We start from the raw sequence: 16,981 nt of genomic DNA, 5'->3' as shown, positions 1-16,981 counted from the left end.
AGGAATTTTCTACTGCCTCCCACTGTAACCCATAAAAGAAACCAGAGGGACTCCCCTGGCAATCCAAAACAGGGGGCACAGGTTTGATCCCTGGTGGGAGACAAGATCCCACATGCTGTATGGTGTGGTCAAAAAAAAAAAAAAAAAGCCAGAGTGCACTAATTCCTCTCACAATTTGCACCTCTCCCCAAATTCCCTTGACCTGAAACGCTGCTTTCTGACCCAGGGTCAGTGACAGATGCAGGCGAAAAGTTGAATGGTGGGATGGAAAGGGTGTGGGTTCAGATCTTTGCATTGTCATTTACTAGCTGTGCAAACTCTGAGCAAAATCTTGAATTTCTAGTTCCTAGTCTTCAAATGAGGCGACAAATACCCACCTCACAGAGCCATGATGAAGACTAAATGAGGGATTTCCCTGGTGGTCCAGTGGTTAAGAATCCACCTGGTGAAGCAGGGTGCATGGTTGGATCCCTGGTCTGGGAAGATTCCATATGCTACAGGGCCAACAAAGCCCATATGCCATAAGGACTGAGGCTTTGCTCTAGGGCCCACACACCACAACCAAGAGGAGCTCCCGCTCACTGCAACTAGACAAAGCTCACGTACAGCATTGAAGACTCAGCGAAACCAACAATAAATTAAGGGCTAAACGAGATAAAAATATAATAATGGCAGGTAGTTCCATTTTCTCTAGTTCTCCCCTTACCTATCTGCCTTCCTTACAAATAAGGCAGTACTGAATTTTGTAAGGATTCCCCTCTCTGAGTCAAAGAGGATGCTAATTTCTGAACAGAGCAAAGACCAAGAAAAGATACAGACTGTTATCAGTGGATTAAGCATGTTAAATAGGAGGGGTTGTCAGAATCCTAAAGATGTCCTCCCTGGATTTCTGGCCCCAGGGGTTATCAATCAAGCACTAAGCTAGGTGCTGCTGTGAAGGGACTTTGAAACTTTAATTATGGTTATGGACCTTAAGATAGGGAGATCACCCTGGATTACCTGGTGGGTACACTCCTACCAGAAACAGAAATTTTTCTGGTGGGAGTTATGAGTTAGAAGCCGGAGTCAGAGAGATCCCGTAAGTGAGACAATTTGAGCAGGCAGTGTTGGCTTCTGAAGATGTAGGTAAGAGGCCATGAGTTTGGAATGTGGGTGACCTCTAGAAGCTAAGGATGACCTCTGGCTGACAGCCAGCAAGGAACAGATATCTCAGTCATAAGACTGCAAGGAACAATTTGGACAACATGAAATGAATTTGGAAACATTAATTCCCAGAGCCTCTGGGAAGAAACACAGTCCTGTGAAACCTGAAACAAAGAAACCAGCTGAGTTGACTTGGACTTCAGACCTACAGAACTGTGAGATAATAAATGGGTGTAGTTTTAAGCCACTAGATTAGTGACAATTTGTTATGGCAGCAACACAAAACAAGTACAATAAGATTTTGAAGTCCCCTTGATAATCCTAGGAGGTAGGTACTATTATTACCCCCATTTAACAGATGAGAGGGGCTTCCCTGGTGGCTCAGTGGTGAAGAATCTGCCTGCCAATGCAGGAGACTTGGGTTGGATCGTTGGGTTGGGAAGATCCCCTGGAGAAGGAAATGGCAACCCACTCCAGTATTCTTGCCTGGGAAATCTCATGGACAGAGGAGCCTGATGGGCTACAGTCCATGGAGGCACAAGGAGTTGGACCCACGACTTAGCAACTAAACTACAATAGAGGAGATGAACGTACAATGAGAAAAGGCGCTGAGCAAGTCTGCAAGTGAGCCATCAGACTTGGTGGAAGTGTTTGCTACCAAGTTTATTTGCAGGTGAAAATACAACATTTACAAAACATATTTTGTACAATCAAGTCTTTACAGCCCCACACACTGGGGGACTAAGGAAGACCTAGTCCTTCCAACAGTTATAAACAAGTCCTGGATCATGAGTTTATGAAACACTTTCTCTTCCTTCAGCAAACAAAATTATTTATGAATCTGTACAGTTCAGCAACAGGGAGCAAAGGGAAAAAAATTACCTCAAGGAAAGCAAACAGCTCCTTTCCTGGTGGGATCTGTCACCTTACGGACATGAAATATTCATATCAGAGATCTTACATTTCAAGAGGAATGGGTTATATATCAGAGCTACAATAAACATTTTATTTATTACTAATGGGGAATTAGAAGACTCTGTGGACACCAGTTCTTGAAAAGATTCTGTTTTAGAGCACATTAGTGCTGAGAAATTCTTTAGAAATCCAACAACTACGGCCCAGACCTTAGGAGATAAGGGCCAGTATGACTCCCCTCTCTTCTAAATAACCCTCAAATTTTATATTATATCCATTACCTGCCTCTGGGTTCACTCCCCAGTGTTCCACTCCAACACCTGAGAGCTGCCCTCGGACTGTTCTGATTTTAAGTCACGTTACAGATCCCCAAGCACTCACCTTCCATTGAAGGATATGACTTTTGGCCTTTAAGAACACAAGGTTTTTGAGAAACAAATTTGGGGAAACCAGCTACTCTCCTGAGGCCAGCCACTCTGTGCCTCCAGCTCACCCTCGGACAAAGAATAGGGCTGATAAATAATGAATCAGCATCCTGTTCAATTGGTGAGGTTTAAATGATTTTAAATTCTTTTCAGGTGAAAAATTACTACAATTTTGTGCTCATGGCAGATTTCAAAGGGAGACCTGAAGCAGAAAATCTTTAAGCGACCCTTGCAGAGCCAGAAGTTCTTTTCAGGCTGATGTACATAAAATATTTAGTAATCGGGGCTGTGGAAGTACTGAAGAGGCGCTTTTTAGACCTGGAAAAAGACCATTTCTTAAGCTCATTCTTGGGGTCCTGCAGAGACAGGCCCTATCCCTAATATACACGGCTGGCTGGAATCAGCACCAGCTCTGGGGGACCTGGGGGACCAGGTATGTGTCCAGCTCCTGGCAATGGTAGAGGGCCACACTGTCCAGTACCCACTCTCGTGTTACCACAGGTGCTTCACACATCTGCCTGATCACTGGGGACAGAGAACAGAAGCAGAGATTAGTATCAGTTCACATTTCCCAGACCAGACTCTGAATCTACTCGGGGCAACTGATTGGATGAGTTTGTAGAGCTCCTCAGGCAGGAGCAAAATTATGGATCCTCAGCAATGCTTCAGGATGTATTAACAGAACCTTACTCTGAAGCCCAGGAGTGACTGCTGGTAAAAGCCTACAGCCTCTGGCAACTTTATTAACATGAGCTCCAATCTGTTAAGGGAAAAATCAACGGAGACAGCAAAACAGCATTGCAATTTAATGATGTGGAAACATGTTTGTAATATCTTAAGTGAAAAAGCAAAACAGTTGATGAGCATGATCACATCTGTATAAAATATACATGTGTATACACAGACACACACACAGAGGCCTGGAAGAATTTTCTGGTGATCCTCTCCAAGTGGATGATCTTGGGCTTACTGGGATTATTTTATTGTGTTTATGCTCATTTATATTTAATGTGATGAATTTTCATATTTAACCCCCACCCCCCACCCCAGGGAAACAATTCAGGCACTACTTTTAAAATACGAAATAAACACTTTTTGAAAGGACATTTCAGCATTCATTCATTCATGCAACAAATATTTATTGAGCACCTAGAGTGTGCGGAGAACCGTGTTAATCAAGCACTGGGTAATCTGTACTGAATAAAATGCATCCTGCCCCATAGGATGCAGGTACAAGCCTATGGTCCTTTGGAGGCCCTTACAGGTGGTGCCATCCACCCAGTTGATACAAACAGGACATTTAGACCTAAAACCACCACACTAATCTGCACACTTAACCTGGACCTTCTACCCCAGACTCCTCTGGATGAAGGCTTACAGAGACTTACCATGGAAGCCAGCATCCTCTGTCCAGGCATCTGGCTGCACGACCACAACTGGGTGAGTACCCTGCATGCCCAGGAAGGAAAAAGCATTGAGGGTATCAGAACAGGACTTTTGTGACAGTCACTTCACCACTTCTCAATGGTTTGCTTAAGCAGACTACTCTGCGGGCGACCACACAAATGAGGGAGAAGGGCACATGGTAAAAAGGAAGGGTCAGAGGGAAAGATGGCTTCCCAGGTGACTCAGTGGTAATGAATTCGCTTGCCAACGCAGGACGTGCAGGAGACCCATGTTTGATCCCTGGGTTGGGAAGATCCCCTGGAGGAAATGGCAACCCAGTCCAGCATTCTTGCTTGGAGAATCTCTTGGACAGAGGAGCCTGGTGGGCTACAGTCCATGAGGTCGCAGAGTTGCATAAAACTGAGCGACTGAGCACACATGCACACAGAGGGAAAGAGCGTCCCTTAGGTGTGTTAAATACCTGGAGTTCTTAGGTTCTCACTTATCTCTTAGAAATAAAGAGTCTTCTGGCACAGGTACAAGATCAGAGAAGGGTCAGGGTGAGGTGAGGCACCTGAGAGTACATTGGGGGGTTCCTAGGGACTGATGGGTTCTTCCTAGGGACTGATGGGTTCTGTCTTGCTCAACCTCAGGACAGGATAATATATCCTCCCTGATAGGGCACCACTTACCTGGCCTGGGGTGAATGACGAGGGCTCCTTCACCACAGAAGCCCCACACAGCTGCACCATCCACTCTAGTTGATCTAAACAGGACATTTAGACTCAAAATCACCACAGTAATCTACACATTTACCTGGGCTCTCTACCCCATCCTCCTCTGGATGAAGGCTTACAGTAAAACTTCTCAGTGGGAGAGTCCATGTTCTGCTGCTCCAAAGGGACAGAAAGGCCTTAAACTACAAATTCTAATTCTACAAAGTAAGTTAATTTGCCACTGATATACTACCTACTTTGCTTATCAGTATCCATAAGGCCACTTGGTAGATAAGGTCTGGAAGTCTCTCAAATGAAACTCATTGGAAGAAAAAAAAAAAAATCAAGGATCTAATTTCCATTAATTTGTTAAATTGCTGGCTAAGATACTGTAAAAAAATACCCACCCACCATCCCTCCTTCCCTGCCTAATTCTGTGTTGGTAATTGATAATCACAGCCACTGAGAGCACCAGGCTTGGTGGTAATTACTGTAAATGTCAAGAGACGGGAAGATTATTCATTCAGTCAAGAAAAAAATACAAGTCACCCTGGACAGAGACTCAGCACACAGGTGGGGAAAGGCCGTCTGCCGACCTGGAATCAAATCACTTGGGGGAAGAAAAATCAGAAGAGATCGTAGAGATATGCCACTTGGACCTGGAAAATCAGCAGAACTGACTGCTGGGTGGCTTCCAGGCAGCTTCGAGTTCTCTTTTCCATCAGTCAGTCCATTTCTAGGGATTGCTGAGATACTCCTGCTTGTTTGGCTGAGTACACTGAGGTCCATTAACTCACCTCCAAAATGACAGCTGCTAGAGACCCCGGTTCTCATTATATCAAAGTACAGAAACACTGAGAAAGCTCTGAGTGGCACTTGGAAATTTCATAAAAATCCAATCCATAAACAATAAAGACAAAAGCAAAATTACTTTGCCAGGTTTTGCTCATCTCTCCCTCAGGGGAGTAGGAGGACCTAATCCCTGGGACAGAAGTGGTTACAGAGGCAAAGCTGGGTAGCCAGAGAGCCTCTGTCTGCAAAAGAACGAACCAAATCTATATACACCTCAGAACCTCAGCGCTGCACAACTCCAGAGCTGAGCTCCACAGCACTTCTCAACATAACATTACATTCAGTATCAAATTTAATTAGAAAATGTTCATGAAGAGTCTTCCTCTGCTCTGGGCCTGTGTGGAGCACCAGGCCCACAGGGCTTAGGCAGCTGCTGTGCTTTTGTCTCTGTTTCAAATAAAGATGGTTTAGGAGGAGCAGGATTCTTTCTTGACATTTACAAGCCTAAAAGGCATCTTCTCCCTAACTTATTATTTCCCCCTTTCTTAGACCAAAGGGCAGTAAAAGCCGCTCTATCCCACTGAGCACAGAGCATACTGTGTACTAGCTCTTCACTGCCTTCTAGCTCTTGAGAAGGAGCACTGGGCTAGTTCCCTGCCATAGGCTATTTAGGTGCAGTTTTGTCTGATGGGTGGTAGAGAAGGAGAATAACCTCTAGAATATCTCACCCACCTGAGGGAACCCCCATAAGGTGATGATACTGTAGGGGAAAGGTTGGTGTTGGATTCAGCAGTTCTCTTACCTGTGGGCATATTGGTAAAAGGTCCATAGCAACAGATCTCTAGGCCCTTGAAGATCTGGGAGAAAAGAGGGACAGGGGGGTGGAGAGAAAGAAACATTTGCTGTAAAAGATATGGATTTTATAAAAAGCAATATAGAGGACTTACCTGGTGGTCCAGTGGTTATGATGGCACTTCCAAAACAGGGGGCAGGGGTTCGGTCCCTGGTTGGGGAACTAAAAGCCCACATGCCATGGGGAGCAACTTCCCCCCCAAAGCAATATAGAGACTCTCAAAAGTAAGAACTTTTCCTTAACACCTGATAATTTCTGCTGCTATTTTCCAGAGATAATCAGCCCAGTGTCCAGAACACTGATGGATTTTAGAAGAATTTAAGTGCTATATGTATTCGATCTACTCTACAGACATTCATTCTTTGTCGTTCAAGGGCTGAGCATCCCACCTTGCTACCAATCAGGTCCAGGCTTTCCCCTGGCCTGTGCAGGTAAACTATACTTCTTGTAAGATGAGAAGAAAAAAACTGGTCCTCCTTTATGTTTAAGAAAAGGCTTGGATGGCAAAAGATTCAAGTTATCATCTGAAGTTTGATGTCTATCCAGACTTGATAAGTCAGTACAAAACAGGGGGCAAGGGTTCAGTCCCTGGTTGGGGAACTAAAATCCCACATGCCATGGGGAGCATGACCTGACCCTAAATGCCAGAGAGGTTTATTTTATGTGTACATGCTCCTTTTCTTCTAGTCCCAGAACATCTGCTCCTGCCTTCACACTGCTCTTCGAATGGCCATTGTTCCTTTAGGCAACCCAAGTTGTCTTTAATCTGAAACTGAAGGCTGATTCTGCCTCTCTCCACTAAGCTGACTGCATAAATATCAGGAGACAAAGATCACACTGTAACTTGTAGGTACCTCTTCTACTCACAGTACTCGACAGACTGTCCAAAGAACTTTCTGTGATGGTGGAAATGTTCTATATTTGCTTTAGTGAGTTACCTGGAGCTAACCAGCACTTGAAATGTGACCAGGATGATTGAGGAACTGAACTTCCTATTTTATTTAATTTTAGTTAATTACAATGTAAACAACTTTGTGTGGCTGGTGGCGACTCTTTCCAGACAAGCAAATTCTTTTTTTTTTTTTGGAGGAGGCTGCTGACAGCTTTATTGCTCTGGGGAGGGGAGGCCAGAGGCTCAGGAGCTCTTGGTGGGACGGCTCGGCTTCCTCTTCACCATCACAGGCTTCTGGCTGCGCAGGATGGCGCTGGCTCTGCGGATGGCGGCCATGCGCAAATCCGGGCGGTACTTGTTCTTCCGGATCATGTGTCGGATGCTGCTGAGGGTGGCCCGGGCGTTCTTGTTGATGGTGGTCCGCACGTAGGAAGTGGCCGGCTTGCGCTGGCCGGATCTCCGCTTCATCACCACCACGACCCCTTTGCCGTCCGCCGCCGGCTCCACGCCCACGGTCTTGCGGTGAATGAGCCCATTGTAGCGAAAGGAGTTGCGCGCCTTCAGGTTATTCGGCTCGGTGCTATACGTCTCAGACAAGCAAATTCTTACCCATGCTTTGGCATAGGTTCTTAGTGAAGGAATTAGGTATCATTTTAAAGAAAAAGTCGAAATTGTGCTGGTTGGCTGGATACATACGATTTAGGTAGCCTGTGTTCTCTTCTGACCCTCCTTCTTTCTCCTTATTCCACTAAAATGAAAATTGTCTCGGCCTAGAACTCACATGGAGAAGGCAATGGCACCCCACTCCAGTACTCTTGCCTGGAAAATCCCATGGACGGAGGAGCCTGGTGGGCTGTAGTCCATGATGTTGCTAAGACTCGGACACGACTGAGCTAGTTCACTTTCACTTTTCACTTTCATGCATTGGAGAAGGAAATGGCAACCCACTCCAGTGTTCTTGCCTAGAGAATCCCAGGGACGGCAGAACCTGGTGGGCTGTCATCTATGTGGTTGCACAGAGTCAGACACGACTGAGGCGACAGCAGTAGCAGCAGAACTCACATGGCTTCAAGAGACTGGAGCAGAGAAAAATCAGAAAGCTAAAAACACATGTCGGCCTTTTAGGAAATGCTCACCTCTCTCCTTCCTCCCCTCCCTTCCACTTTAACCTCAGCCAGAGGAATAAGGACAGACAACAGGACAAGTCTGCTTCTGCTATAAATGACAACCTCCATCTGTGCCATTCTTACTATCTCTACAAATAAGCTGCATCCCAAACCTGTTGGCAGGACCTACATGTTTATGATGCTAAAAGTTGTCTCCAGACGGCCAGCTGGAGCCAAGTGAAGTGAAGTGAAAGTCACTCAGTCGTGTCTGACTCTTTGCGACCCCATGGACTATAGAGTCCATGGAATTCTCCATGCCAGAATTCTGGAGTGGGTAGCTGTTCCCATCTCCAGAGGATCTTCCCAACACAGGGATTGAACCCAGATCTCCAACCCAGGTCTCCCACATTGCAGGTGGATTCTTTACCAGCTGAACCACGAGGGAGCCCAAGAATACTGGAGTGGGTAGCCTATCCTTTCTCCAGTGGATCTTCCCAACCCAGGAATCAAACCAGGGTTTCCTGCATTGCAGGTGGATTCTTTACTAACTGAGCTACCAGGGAAGCCCCACTGGAGCCAAATGTTGCTGCAAATAGTACAAAAGATTAGGAATTCTAATTCCTAATTCCATTCTGGATGTCAACATCCAGGCTGACATTCACTGATGAGGATGTCTAGTTATGAGATAAGAAATCTGAAATTTCACTTCTTCAAATACATTTCTCTTCCGCAAGGAAACACTACGGTGACACTTGGTGTCTTATGAACAACATTACTTTGACCAGCACGTTCTGTCACTGCCATCCCAAATGCAGGACAAAACTCCAAACGCTGGACTTTCCTTTGAAGGAGGGAAGAATCTGGTGCTGATTCTGCCTTGCATCCAGTGGAATAAAAACAACTGACTAGCTCACACAGAGCTGCCCTGGGGCCCAAGCAGGAGGAGAAACAGGGCAGCAACTTTTCTTGGCATCACTCAAAGGGTGCCAACCGCAAGGGTTTCTGAGCTCCAGGGCTTGAGCTGTGCTCATCTCCCAAAGCAGTTTTCCTCAGAAAAGCATCTCTGTTGGCTGTCTCTCAAGTCCTATAAAGGAACAGGAGGTGCTCTGTATGGGGATGTTCTGAGATGCCCACGGTGCACACTTGGAAAAGGAGGGAATGCAGACAGGAGCATCAGTGCTCAGTCAGTGACCTGAGAGCAGCCAGCTCAGGCCTCACAGGCAGGTGTGAAATCTTTTTCTTTTTTTTTTAAGTTGGAGTATAACTGCTTTACAGTGTTGTGTTAGTTTCTGCTGCACAATGACATGAATCAGCTATATATGTGTGTGTGTGTGTATATATATATCCCCTCCCTCTTGAAACTTCCTCCCATTTCCCCAGCCCATTCCACCCCTCTAGGTCATCACAGAGCACTGAGCTGAGCTCCCTGTGTATACAGCAGCTTCCCACTAGCTCTTTATTTTACACATGGTAGTGTATATATGTCAATGCTACTCTCCCCATTCATTTCACCTTCCCCTTCCTGCACTGTGTCCACATGTCCATTCTCTACGTTTGCATCTCTACCCCTGCCCTGCAAACAGGCTCAGCAGTACCATTTTTCTGGATTCCATACATTTGCATTTGCATTAATATACAATATTTCTTTTTCTCTTTCTGACTTCCCTCTATATGATAGACTCCAGGTCCATCCACATCACTACAAATGACCCAATTCCATTCCTTTTTATGGGTGAGTAATATTCCATTGTGTATATACACACCCCAAATCCTCTTCATCCACTCACTTATCGATTTGTCCTGGCTATTGTAAATAGTGCTGCAATGAATACTGGGGTACGTGTGTCTTTCTGAAAGTGTGAAATCTTGCCTGGATTTCTCCCTGAGAGAATGACATAATTTTGGCTATATCATCCACAACGGTATGATCTGGGGAAGAAAGTCACTGAATCTTCCTGGGCCTATAGTGTTTTATTTGTAAAGTTGTTAGAATAATTAATTTTCCTCCTGTATGAAACCTCCTATAAGATGCCAGGAAACTACAGTGTTGTCATTAAGAGTCAGATTTGAGAAGTAGACTGCAGGGGTTCAGCTTCTAGTTGGGCTCACAACTAGCTGTGTGAGCTTGGGGAATTCACTCAATCTCTTTAAGCCTTAATTTTCTCATCTATAAAATAGGCATAATTATAGTACATGCTTCCTAGAGTTGCTGTAAAATTCTTAATTAATTAGCAGTCCCTGGATATAGTGAACATGGCATAGATGTTGTTAATGATTATCACTTCCTCTTCTATGCTTCCCAGACAGCACTGGGTACACCCCTCTCACCGCACTTACTACACTGCTGTAGAGAAACATCACCACGAACGAGAAAGTGCAAAGGTTTTAGGTTCACATCTATCTCAAATGCCAGCTCTGCCATTTTATCACCCTAAGATTTTCACCCTAGAATGAAATCCAAATTACATAACTTCTCTAAACCTCTAAGCTCTCTCATTTATAAAACAGATAATACAGTTGGCCCAGTGCCTTATTGGATCCAGCAAGTTCTGTGTCCAGATTTAATCAACTGTCAATGGAAAATATTTAAAAAAAAAAAAAAAAAAAACCATAAAACTTTTTTTCTACAAAGTTCCAAAAAGCAAAATTTGAACTTGCTTTTTGGCAACTATTTATATAGCATTTACACGGTACTAGGTATTTGAAGTAATCTAGAGTTGATTTAAAGTATATGGGAAATGGAATTCCCTGGTGGTTCAGTGTTAAGAATCTGCCTGCCAGTAGGAGGGACACGGGTTTGGTCCCTGCTCTGGGAAGATCCCACATGTCTTGAGGGAACTATGCCTGGGCACCACAGCTACTGAGCCTGATCTCTAGAGCCCATGAGATAAAACTACTGAAGCATACATGCCCTAGAGCCCATGCTCTGCAACAAGAGAAGTCACCAAAAGAGAAAGACCCGCTGCAACTAGAGAAAGTCTGAGCATAGCAAACAACTGGAGAAAGTCTGAGCACAGTAAACAAAGCAAAAATTTAAAAACAATATATGGGAGGATATTATATGCAAACGCTACATCATTTTTAAAAAGGGACTTGAACATCCTTGGATTTTGGTTATCTGCAGGGTGTCCTGGTACCAATTCCCCAAGGGTACTGAGGAATGACTGTACTTATTTACTTTGTTGGGTTAGGAAAGCTAAAAAACAAAAAACCTATTATGAATGCACCTACTTGGTGTTCTAGCAGTATCTATAAGGCCCCTTACAAAATGAATCAGACCATCTCCTTGGAGCGGGTCGGAATGCAGAGGAGTGGGTGGGCTTTTTGTCAACGCTGGGGAGAAAAGCTTTACCTTCTTGTCTTGGGATTTTCTTGCTCGCTTTGGGCCTTGATGGTTTCTTCCATTGACAACATCTCCTCTGACTTCAAAATCATGCTGAAAGAAACCAAACCCAAACCACAGGGGTCAGAGAAAAAGAAGCTTCCTTCAATGGAAACAGAGGAGATATGTCATATTTAAGGAATGTATTGCCAGGCAGTTTTGACCCCCTTCCCCCAAAATCATGCTTTTTGGTAGAATGAATGAAATGACCAGCATTTCAGCTGCTGAAATCAATTCACTGAAGCCAATCTTTCTGGACAGAAACTAACGATTGGCTTTTCACCTCACTGGGACTTGATGTATTTTAATTTTGAACATCTATCTCCTCTCAAAACATTCACTTAGCATTTAGATTAAACTGCTAATACTGGGCTGTTTAAAGATAACTGGAGAATTCCTGATCTTTTAAATCAATCTGTATTATCATCTAAAGAAGTAAGGGCTTCTCAGGTTTCCCGTTGAGAGATGTACAGTTAATGAAACCAAAATGATAAAATATACATTTAATATACTGAAGAAAGAGGCTTTTCATAATCATATTTTGACTGGTCAAGGATGAGGAAATAAAGACTAATCAGATTAGAGAGGTTTTGGGAGAATTTGGGGAAAAGAATGCTTACAAACAATTCTTTCTGAAACTCAGATTGTCAGGGACCACATCTGTTGCTAAGAGTATTACAAAGAAAAATAAAGTCATGAGTATAACCACAGGCTGTTTTTAGGTGAAATAACTCTGGGGACTTTCCTGTGGTCCAGTGGTTAAGACTCTGCTTCCAGTGCAAGGGGCACAGGTTCCATCCCAGTTGGGGAACTAAAATCTCAAATGCTGCCTGGTATGGCCAAAAAAAAAAGAACTACGAATATTTCCTGGTCATGTAAATGAGAAGAGTCTAGCAATAAATAGGTCATCTAGTTGAAGATGACACTAAAATTAACAGTCCTCACCATACCCCTGTGTCTACTAACCTCTCTATCTGGGTGTCACACAACATAACTCCCCAAACCCACGCATCTAAAACAGAGCTCATGGTGCTTCCCTGGTGGTCCAGTAGTTAAGAATCTGCCTTGCGAGGCTGGGGATACCAGCTCAGGAAGATCCTACATGCCTCTGAGCAACTGAGCCTGTGAGCCGCAAGTACTGAGCCTGCACCTTAGAGCGCGCCAGCTGCAACGAGAGACGCTACTGCAGTGAGAAGCCTGTGCACCAAAACTAGACAGTAGCCTTGCTCTCCTGAAGACCCAGAGCAGCTGACAATAAATAAATAAATAATTAAAAATAAATAAATAAAACAGAGCTCTTGATTCTACTCCTGCCTCTCACTCCTCCCCCTCCCAACATGCTCTTCCCTCAAGTCTTCCTTATCTAACAAACATCACTAACATTTACTTCACTGTTCCTGACAATCAGAGGTTCCTGACAATTGTACAGGAGGTGTGATTCCCAAGAAAATGGAATGCAAAAAGGCAAAGGTTGCCTGAGGAGGCCTTACAAATAGCTGAGAAAAGAAGAGAAGCTAAAGGCAAAGGAGAAAAGGAAAGATATACCCTGCATATTTAGATATGCAGAATTCCAAAGAATAGCAAGGAGAGATAAGAAAGGCTTCTTCAGTGATCAATGCAAAGAAATAGAGGAAAACAATACAATGGGAAAGACTAGAGATCTCTTCAAGAAAATCAGAGATACCAAGGGAACATTCCATGAAAAGATGGGCACAATAAAGGAGAGAAACAATATGGACCTAACAGAAACAGAAGATATTAAGAAGAGGTGGCAAGAATACACAAATAACTATACAAAAAAGGTCTTCATGACCCAGATAACTACGATGGTGTGATCACTCACCTAGAGCCAGACATCCTGGAATGCGAAGTCAAGTGGGCCTTAGGAAGCATCACTAGGAACAAAGCTAGTGGAAGTGTTGGAATTCCAGTTGAGCTATTTCAAATCCTAAAAGATGATGCTGTCAAAGTGCGGCACTCAATATGCCAGCAAATTTGGAAAATGCAGCGGTGGCCACAGGACTGGAAAAGGTCAGTTTTCATTCCAATCCCAAAGAATGTTCAAACTACCATACAACTGCACTCATCTCACACACTAGCAAAGAAATGCTCAAAATTCTCCAAGCGAGGCTTCAACAGTACATGAACCAAGAACTTCCCAGGTGTTCAAACTGGATTTAGAAAAGGCAGAGGAAACAGAGTTCAAATTACCAACATTCAAAAAGAAAAAAAAAAAAGCCAACATTCGTTGGATCATAGAAAAAAAGCAAGAGAGTTCCAGAAAAACATCCACTTCTGCTTTACTGACTATACCAAAGCCTTTGACTGTATGGATCACAACCAACTGTGGAAAATTCTTAGAGAAGGGAATACCAGACCACCTAACCTGCCTCCTGAGAAATCTGTATACAGGTCAAGAAGCAACAGTTAGAACTAGGTATGGAACAACAACCTGGTTCCAAATTGGGAAAGAAGTACATCAAGGCTGTATACTGTCACCCTGCTTATTTAACTTATATGCAGAGTATGTCATGAGAAATGCTGGGTTGGATGAAGCACAAGGTGGATCAAGATTGCTGGGAGAAAGATCAATAACCTCAGATGAGCAGATGACACCAGCCTTATGGCAGAAAGTGAAGAACTAAAGAGGCTCTCGATGAAAATGAAAGAGAGTGAAAAGGCTGGTTTAAAACTCAGCATTCAAAAAACAAAGATCATGGTATCTGGTCCCATCACTTCATGGCAAACAGATGAGGAAACAATGAAAACAGTGACAAATTTTATTTTCTTGGGCTCCAAAACCACTGCAGATGGTGACTGCAGCCATGAAATTAAAAGACGCTTGCTCCTGGAAGAAAAGCTATGACCAACCTAGACAGCGTATTAAAAAGCAGAGACATTACTTTGCCAACAAAAGTCCATCTAGTCAAAGCTATGGTTTTTCCACTAGTCATGTATGGATGTGAGAGTTGGACCATAAAGAAAGCTGAGTGCAGAAGAATTGATGCTTTTGAACTGTGGTGTTGGAGAAAACTCTTGAGAGTCCCTTGGACTACAAGGAGATCAAACCAGTCCATCCTAAAGGAAATCAGTCCTGAATATTCATTGGATGGACTGATGCTGAAGTTGAGACTCCAATACTTTGGCCACCTGATGCAAAAAACTGGCTCACTGATGCTGGGAAAGTTTGAAGGCAGGAGGAGAAGGGGATGACAGAGGATGAGATGGTTGGATAACTCAATGCACATGAGTTTGAGCAACTCTGGGAGTTGGTGATGAACAGGGAAGCCTGGCGTGCTGCAGTCCATGGGTGGCAAAGAGTTGGACATGACTGAGCGACTGAACATCCACTTCATTATTCAGGACAAAAATTTAAGCATTACCCCCTCAATTCCTTTCTTTACCCCATCCTCCAATTTAACCTATTAGTAAGTCTTATTTCCAACCATCTCAAACTAAACTCTTCTTACCATTTCCGGGCCTCATTACTGTACAGATAACATTCAAACTCTTCACCATGACTCACACCAAATCTGGCCCTAGTCTATGACCTTCTCCAACCTCTTGTCTAACCTCAGCTGCCTACATAAGATTCACCAACTCCTCAGCTATACTGGCTCATTTTTCTTTCTTTTTTAAAATATTTATTTATTTGGCTGCACTGGGTCTTAGTTGCAGCACACAGGACCTACAATCTTCAGCTGCAGCATGTGAACCCTTAGTTGCAGCATGTGAGATCCAGTTCCCTGACCAAGGACTGAACCTGGGCCCCCTGAATTGGTAGTGCAGAGTTTTAGCCACTGGACCACCAGAGAAGTTCCCCCCTGGCCTGTTTTTCTTGAACAAACCAAGCTCATTCCTTTCTTAAGACCTTTATGTTTGCTGTCCTCTGCCTATAACATTTGTTCCCTAAATTTTTCAAGGCCAATTCTTTCTTGTTTCTTAGGTCTCAGCTCAAGCTTTTCAGAAAGCTTCTTGGGTCTCTTTACCTAAATATTAATAGTCAACCTCTGTCCCCAGTCAACTGCCAGTCTACTGTTCTATATATTTCTTTATAGTGTTTATTGATATTTAAACATATCTTTATCTATTTATTTATGGTGTATCTCCCACCCCGCAATGAACATTTATCCCACCAGAGCAGGGGCCTATCAGTCTTGCTTTCTGCTGTATCCCTGGTGCCCAGTGATAGTAGGCTCCCAATAATATGTCACTGAAAGTTAAAACCAATAGAAATGTCAATTAATTAATTATAAACATGCTGAATAGTGTGTAATAGTTTAAAACTGTTTTGTGGTAATTTTATTTTGCCTGATTGTTGTCACCAGCAGCTCTAACATGGCTGTGCTAAAATTATTCTTCCTCCTATGCTCTATCTTATTTACCTCTCACTGTTCTCAGTATCAAAGAGTAAAATCTCTTTGAAGGAATCAGATTTCTAAACAGACACATGTTAATATTTCTAAACATCTGCATGTTAATATGAAGGATTCTTCTTCAACTGTGAATGAGTTTTCTACAAAAGTGTATGTATGCGTGTAAGATTTAGGTGGGCCTGTTTCTCCTGCTTATGAATCTTTGTTTGCTACTTTATAAATTCCTTTTCTTTTCTCTGAGGAAAGGATTGTTTCTATTGAAACAAATGAGTGAGAACACAATTTCCTAGTTTGCTCTGCATAACTCTTTTTTTCTTTCTGGGGGGCTGCACTGGGTCTTCACTGCAGTGCGTGGGTTTTCTCTAGTTGCAGTGTGCAGGCTTAGTTGCCCAGCGGAATATGGGATCTTAGTTCCCCAACCAGGGATTGAACCCGCATTGCCTGCATTGGAAAGCAAATTCTTAACCACTGGATCACTACGGAAATCCCTGCATAACTCTTGATGATCCATATTGTCAAAGAAAATCTTTAGAAAGTAGCGCAAGGCAGGAAGCAGATAAATTTTTGGTGACTGTATGACTCAAAGGTATAAAGTCTCTCTGATTAGTTTGTAAAATAGAGTACCTACCTCATCCAGCATCTTTCTTTCTTTAATAGACTGGATGACCCCTGAAGAGATCACAGAAAAGACAGGTTACGCATGAGCAGAAGACCTCCTTTCATGGAGGTGGATGGTGAAGTGATTCACATAACAGTGTGGGAGAAATAACACTGAATAGAGATCCTCTCTTTGTAAAACCACAGCTCCTTAATAGACTTCCTTCTAGAGAGATTGTTGATGCTTAATTTAACATTATAAAAGTGCTTGCTGCATGTGGATTTCTACCTACAATTGAATAATCCCTAGTTTTTATGCTTAACATTGCCAGGAGCAGATTAGGTCCTATTAGTTATCAAAGAAAAACATTTCCCCCTACATCACCATCGTATCTGAA

General features: G+C 43.4%; 1 protein-coding gene and 1 pseudogene across 10 annotated transcripts in view; both read right to left on the bottom strand.

The window, feature by feature from the left end:
- Positions 1-1,785: 1,785 nt before the first annotated feature.
- BRCA1 (BRCA1 DNA repair associated) overlaps positions 1,786-16,981 on the bottom strand; it is a 70,154-nt gene continuing 54,958 nt past the window's right edge. For all 10 annotated transcript variants that reach the window (XM_020886528.2, XM_070479446.1, XM_020886530.2 and 7 more), the window contains 6 exons: positions 16,615-16,655; positions 11,581-11,664; positions 6,180-6,234; positions 4,562-4,635; positions 3,872-3,932; positions 1,786-3,008 (listed from right to left, as the gene is read on the bottom strand). In XM_020886528.2, the coding sequence (XP_020742187.2) occupies positions 2,884-3,008; positions 3,872-3,932; positions 4,562-4,635; positions 6,180-6,234; positions 11,581-11,664; positions 16,615-16,655 (440 nt within the window). In that variant the 3' untranslated portion in view covers positions 1,786-2,883. The remainder of the gene's footprint in view (positions 3,009-3,871; positions 3,933-4,561; positions 4,636-6,179; positions 6,235-11,580; positions 11,665-16,614; positions 16,656-16,981) is intronic.
- Positions 7,300-7,764, bottom strand: LOC110132924 (large ribosomal subunit protein eL28 pseudogene; annotated as a pseudogene).

Source organism: Odocoileus virginianus, chromosome 17, assembly GCF_023699985.2.
Source record: "Odocoileus virginianus isolate 20LAN1187 ecotype Illinois chromosome 17, Ovbor_1.2, whole genome shotgun sequence".
NCBI classification, from domain to species: Eukaryota; Metazoa; Chordata; class Mammalia; order Artiodactyla; family Cervidae; genus Odocoileus; species Odocoileus virginianus.
Note: the sequence above shows the minus strand (reverse complement) of the source record. Positions and strands in the feature narration are given on the sequence as shown.